Source organism: Gadus chalcogrammus, chromosome 10, assembly GCF_026213295.1.
Source record: "Gadus chalcogrammus isolate NIFS_2021 chromosome 10, NIFS_Gcha_1.0, whole genome shotgun sequence".
Classification (NCBI taxonomy): domain Eukaryota; kingdom Metazoa; phylum Chordata; class Actinopteri; order Gadiformes; family Gadidae; genus Gadus; species Gadus chalcogrammus.
The window spans coordinates 18,738,407-18,744,997 of record NC_079421.1 but is presented as its reverse complement, the minus strand read 5'-3'; the positions used below and the strand labels follow the sequence as shown (position 1 = coordinate 18,744,997).

The window sequence follows — 6,591 nt, the reverse complement described above, 5'->3', positions numbered from 1 at the left end:
TGAAGCCACGGCAATGTATAAATAATATACATAAAATGAACACTAATAAAATACACCACAAGAGGGCACAATCATGCACCTATCATGGTTCTTGATGCAAAAACAACAAGAATATTGGCCTATATATATATATATAGGCCAATATTCTTATATATTGCCTAGGCCAATTTGATATTTATTCATCAGGAGGACCCTCATGAAATGTGGAGTCGTGCAATTACCAAGGGATGAACTGCACAAGGGGTCTAATGGCTAACTCATATAGGTTACTGATATTGCATGAGTATCCAAGTGTAGAATTGGTTCTATTTCTTTGTTGTCACTTGTTGATGTGAACTGTAGCCCCACCCCAACGGACCACGTGATAATTCGCATCTAACGACTGCCACCGCCCAACCCGTGTATTCGAAAACATCACGAGCTTTGGAGAGAATAGGTCCAACCATAAAGAGAGAGTTCATAAATAACAGCATATTACACAATTATTCCAAGTATTTTTTTATAACTTGTAATCGTGCTTGCAATCCATTACCCCTTATTACCTACAAACCATTTATCCCATTTATATATAAAACAAACTGGCCAATTTGGTGAATACGTTACTTATCTTTGTTGTATTTCATCTTCTCTACAGGTTTGGTTTTTATGTTACATTTAGAAAAACATGTATGAATTCAAAAATAAAACAATAATATTCGTCATCATAATATTTATTGTTTACATTGAATGGACCGAGTCGAGTGCAATGTTCAAATTCGCTGTGGGCTCATAATTACAGCTTCCACTCGTGGAAATAATGATGGATGTAATAACGTCCCAGAGCCTCGTGTAGTTTATACCAGAGCCATTCCTCTCTAAATAGCTCTTATATAACGTATGGTTGTTTGATACATTGAACCGATCTGCGGCCATTTTATCCCAATCTAAACAAGGGGAGAATGGGCGGAGCCTAAAGATTCCTCCCTGCCCTCTGTGTAATATGTCTGTTTCTTTTCTACGCACATGGTCATGTTAGCTCGCTAGTTGGTCAAGGGCTGTGCTACAGTTCTCAAACGATTTTTGGACGGCATTTGAAGGTGTTTCTGTCTGGCGCAGTTTGTGTGCAATTCAATTAGCAAGCGCTATATCACACTGGTTAATAAAACCAGTTTCTTTTTTTTCCCTCAAAAACTTTTGGTTCCACCATCAACTGCTGATAGTCATGTCGACCAACACAAATAAAAGCTGCCCCATTCCCACTAAGATCCTCACCCTTAACGACTGGTCTCAACTGCCCGACCGCTACAGCCAGACACCCGGCGGGACCCTTTTCTCTACTACGCCTGGAGGTAAGCATTTAAACCGCAATTCTGGCATATTAATTACTCGTCCTGATCAAGTGTGTACGTGGTTCGGGGAGGATGTGCCCGCTTGCATGCGTGCAAACAGCTGAACTCGCTGTGCTGCACAACTTCACCATCACGCTTGTTCAAACACACAGTTGGCATAGTTTGAAAACAAAATCAATCAGCACATATTCAACGTGATATATTCTAACGTTACTGTTGTGTCAAATGTTTCTTATGGCTATGACGTTCTGTTATGGATAAAGAAACAATTGTACCAATCCGAAAAATGCAACTAAAAATTCTCATGCACAAATTATGGTGATTGATTAACGGCCGTCTTGCAAGTTGTCACGTATAGGCTTCAGGTTTCTTACTCGTGCTTACCTTACGTGCCAAAACGTATGGCATGCCTTAAAAAACGGTGGTCAGCTTAACTAAATATGAATCACTTTTAGTATGCAAAGGGGCGAAAATGTGATCCCAGGGACTATTTATTCAGATAATACACTGTAATGTAAACAACACACCATGGATCACGAGCTGGCTGCTACCCTGTGACCTCCACTTGGGAGTGGGCATATTACCTCAGCTGTCAAGAGGAGGCGGGTGATTGGCCTTGACGGCAGTCTGTAAAACTCGTGGTTATAGCTACGATAAAGAACACTATGTACCAAGCAGTACACAATGACAAGGAAAAGCAGATATGGTATTACTCGCTAAACCAAATCATGCTATATATCCATATGTTCAAGCGAGATAAGCTTGTGTTGATAAAGCAGAGCTATCGTATCGTTATTAGGTTTTCTAATCAATGTAAGTTACTGAATAGAGGCCAAGCAAGCATGCGGTTTCATCATACCGTCCCTATAAGGGAGTTACCATAAGGGTCTGTCTGTATTGTGTCACTTCACATTTTAAAGGCTCGGCTGCTACTACCCGCTAGCTTTCTTATGCTAGTTTACATTCCATCTGTCCCCAACCCCTCTGTGCCCCCCCCCCCCTTTGTCCCGGGCAGGCAGCTCACAAGCCACCATTGCATAACATGTTTTTCCTACAGCATAGAGAACTGATACTGTACATTGCACTTCAGTAGCTACAACTCCAATATGCATATACCACACCCATGGTCAACACGAACGGCTCAATGTGTTGTAAGACAACACATTGAGCCAAGCAGTGTGGTGTTTTCAGTGGGATAGTTTGCTTCTGTTGGGAGCTGAAATGTTGGCTTCCTGCATTGCCCCATGTAACTCGGTCTGCTTCTGTGTTCGACTTTTATAAAATGAGAAACAACAAACGCGAACTTGAGTAAAAAAAAGTTCTGGGCTCAGTGTTATTACTGCAGCAGGGTCGCTCGCTGCACGCTCAAGCTGCCACGTGTGGGGCGAATCTCGTTTCTGTCTGATGCAAAGAAGGAACATGTTCCCAGATTTCCTAGAACTCAGGGTGGCGGTTTGCCTCCTCCCCTCCTTCCAGCACTGTACTGCTGCCCCCCCTCGTCCTACCAAACGCACGGGGTGTGTTTGGTATCCAATCGGGCCGTGGCCTGCATGACACTGGGCACTCTTGACTTTCCCTTTTTAGTCGACGTTGAGTCAAAACAAATCAAAGCCAAGTCAACCAAAGTATGAAAGGTCTCACTAACTATGTTGCTCCATTTCATTACCTCTTATGTCAATGCTATGGGGTCTTTTTTTTTATATTTTTGCATAAAAAAAAGACTTCCTTCCACTTTCTTGAAATCAGGAACCCGCATCATCTACGACAGGAAGTTTTTGCTTGAGTGCCGAAATTCCCCCATCGCCAAGACCCCCCCTTGCTGCCTGCCCCAGATCCCAGGAGTGACAGTCCCGGCTACACACCCAATTGGAAAACTGCAAGACCTCAAAGAGGAGATGGAGGAGGAGGAGAAGGACATCGCAGGTACATAAGTGCAGCACACGCACGTGCACTCGTATTCAGTGGTCTAAAGGGAACCCCACATGGATATGGGGTGCAAAATGACCAAGATCAGCATAGGGCTCAGCATCGTGTTCAATTGTGCAAAAACACATGCTTGTCTATATCCAGGGGAGAGGTAGAATCGGGAATACCAGATTGAGGAACGAGGTCCTTGTTCTGGGTCAAGTCTGCAATTGAGTTTTTCCTGTTGGTCAGGGGAGGGATATGTAAGTAGTGAATTACCTTCATGTACATAGACGTATACCACTGCCACTGTCCTGAACAAGAGGTAAAGGCTTCATAGTGGTTGCTAAATGTTTTGGTCTATATGTATGTGGACAGCACACCTGCCAAGACGTATACGTTTCGGCTTGTGTTGTGTCAGGCTAACGTTCTTCAGTGTATATGGTTGAGTTTGGGGGCAAATGTCACTGGTTGTCACCCTCATGAGATGAACGTTGCTGTCAACAATTTCAAAAGTAGGCCAGAGCGGTCTCTGTAGAGTCTGTTGGCTAAATAATTACCTTCTATCGTAATGTTGGCATTTAAAGTAACTTGACAGATCTAAAACCGAAGCCGAGTAATAATATTTAGATTTTGTCCTACCATGCATCTCGTCTCGCTCAGCTATACCTCCCTGAGCCTATTTGTTGACCTCATACTTGCTGGGGCCTTTTTTGGCAGTGGCTCAGGAGGTTGAGCAGGTTGTCTGACAACCAGAGAGTTGTTGGTTAGATCCCAGTCTCCTCCTAGCTTGGTGTCTGTGCGGTCCCTGAGAAAGACGGCAAACCCAACTGCCTTGAAGGGGTCGCTCATGCTGTGCATGGTTGGCACCAATGTGCATGACTTGGTGTATGAAGGGTTGAAGGTGAGGCAATTATTGTGAAGCACTTTGAGTGGTCACAGGTGTGAAAAGTACTGTATAATTGAAGTCCATTTTCGATTTTCAAAAACCCTAAAAAGAAAACTGAGTCTAGCATGGTAATCTTGTCTTCCAAGACCATTTGGAACAACAATGTACCACAGATTTAGTGCTAATGGTTCCCTAATGGGAAAGATAATTGGTTCCCCTGAAAATCTTACGAGTTATATAGTAGTAGCAAATTGCAGTACACATTCCACCCAAACGGTCATTAATCAAAACATGAGGCATCTGAAACATTTAGCATTTTCTTTAACTAATAATAAACACGTATTACTATAAATATACATCTAAAGATTACAAGTCATGACCAGTTGTACAATCAATGATACATTTTGCATCTCGTATGCCAATTTAAGTAATTTGATTAAATTTGTACTGCACTGTTTGATTATGATCAATGCCGATTTCCATGGGCGGTGTTGAACATCCAGCGCTTATATTACAATGCCATGGATTAATGTTGGTGTTGTTAGTTTGGGCAGACAGTAGTCTCGAAACACAAAAGGTAATGTAACTCAAAAGTGATGAGGAGCAAAAGACACTTTGATTCCCGAATGTCCTGAGTCTGAATGCTACTGGATGAATGTAATCCATTGTTATTTGCCTGGGAGTGGATACTCGTCCAAACTAAATGGCTAATGATCATTGTTTATTTCCCCCCCTTTTGTCATTTTCTCTCATAGATGACAACCAGTTCGAGATGGACATCTGAGTCGATTCTACCTCCCATGGAGAGAGTGCTTTTGTTCCAGCGCCTCTGTGGTCTCCAGTGACTCTCATGCGTTAAATATATACATATATATTTTTTAAATATATATGTAAACTTTTTTTCAACTTGTTTCTTTTTTTTACATAAATCTCCTGATTTAAGGAAACTAAAATAATGGAAAAAGAATAAACTTAGGGTGCTACTAACCCCCAGAAAAAAAATAAAACAACCAATCGCATGATTCCTGTTGAAATGAAAGGATTGGTCGATAACTCCTCAGAGCGGCAGCAGGAAGTTGTACCAGGGAGTCGGTTCTTTATTTCTTTTTCTCCTTCTTTTCAGATGGTATTTTTTAACGTTTTTTTGTAAATAAGAACACGGTTCTACGTTGCGTTTTTTTTTTTATGCGAGGGAACGCCACTCGTAGAAGCATTTACGTTAGATCGATCACAATGCATGTGGCTCATTCCCACAGCAGCTATTCCCCACCCTTCTTCCTAAGAGGGGTCGTCGGGGGGGGGGGGGGGGGCTCCCAGCAGAACACACAGTAGATCACAAGGCGTCAAAGGCTGCGGTGACGGCCTCAACGCCTCGCCCCCCCACTGTCCACATAGTCCGCCATTCGGGAGGATTAGCTGAAGTTGGAGGGATAACTGCTGTAATTAATTTCAAAATAAAAAATGAAAACATCTTCAATTGTGCTGTTAAGTCATTCGTTCTTCTTTGTTTTGGATGCACCTGTACCGTGTCCTTTTTGTGCGGTGCCCGTTCCACCTGATTTTTCTTCCATCGTTTTATCCATAGAGCCAATTCAGTTGAGTAGTGAAAAGATCCCTTGATTGATGGGGCCATGGGTGGATCTATTTGAGCTCTCCAGACATTGCTCTTTCAAATTATTGTAAACAAAATGGTGGCTGCATGGGAAAAAGTAAGTGGCACTTAGATTTTTTTTTTTTCCTTTATGCGTAAGGGGTTGTCTTCCCTTGCATTGTATGGTGCATACCATTACAAGGTTGTATCAATGCATTCTATGTCTGCAAAACCTCACCCATGGTAAGAAACCCAACAGGAATTTCTACATCAGCATAAATAATTTAGGTCTGGGCTCAGCTGTGTGTCCAAAACAAGGGTTTGGATTGGCTGTGAATTAAATAAAGCTATCTTGGCAGGAAGTCAATATCAGCTTTTATCAAATGCTTTTGGTTGAAGTGATGACATTGAATTGTTGCCTTAACTTTGAGATACACATGTCCTTCCCTAGTCAACCCTTGCATGCAAACATGACAATGAGGAGTAACCTTTCATTACCAGCCCTAAATCTTTCAGGTATATTCTTACATACGGTGTGTGTTTATTAATAGTGTGGGTAACACATTTCACCAATAGCAGGTGTGCATGTCTAGAACTTGGTTAAACTCCCTAGTTGAATACAACTATGATCAACATAAATGCCAATTTATAAGATACTTACCTTATTGTACTTTATTAAACCCAGACAAATTGGATTTAACGCAAGTAAAGTACTCTAATACTTTCCACCAGTTTTGCCCAACTGTTCATGTCATAGGGCCTCATGGATGCCATTCAGAGTCCTTTGCATTTAGAGTACTCAGTCACATGTCTGTATAGCTCTATTGACAAGTGACCACTTTTAGTTTATGCAATATTTACTTACCTTTTATAACCTT

The 6,591-nt window shown here is 41.8% G+C and overlaps 1 protein-coding gene across 1 annotated transcript; it reads left to right on the top strand.

Moving 5' to 3' along the window:
- The first annotated feature begins 973 nt into the window (after window positions 1–973).
- eif4ebp3l (eukaryotic translation initiation factor 4E binding protein 3, like) lies at window positions 974–5,451 on the top strand. The gene is made up of 3 exons (XM_056600319.1): window positions 974–1,328; window positions 3,075–3,251; window positions 4,878–5,451. Exons 1-3 carry the CDS (start codon window positions 1,202–1,204, stop codon window positions 4,904–4,906), a joined length of 333 nt encoding a protein of 110 aa, XP_056456294.1. The 5' UTR covers window positions 974–1,201; the 3' UTR covers window positions 4,907–5,451.
- The last annotated feature ends 1,140 nt before the right edge of the window (window positions 5,452–6,591 follow it).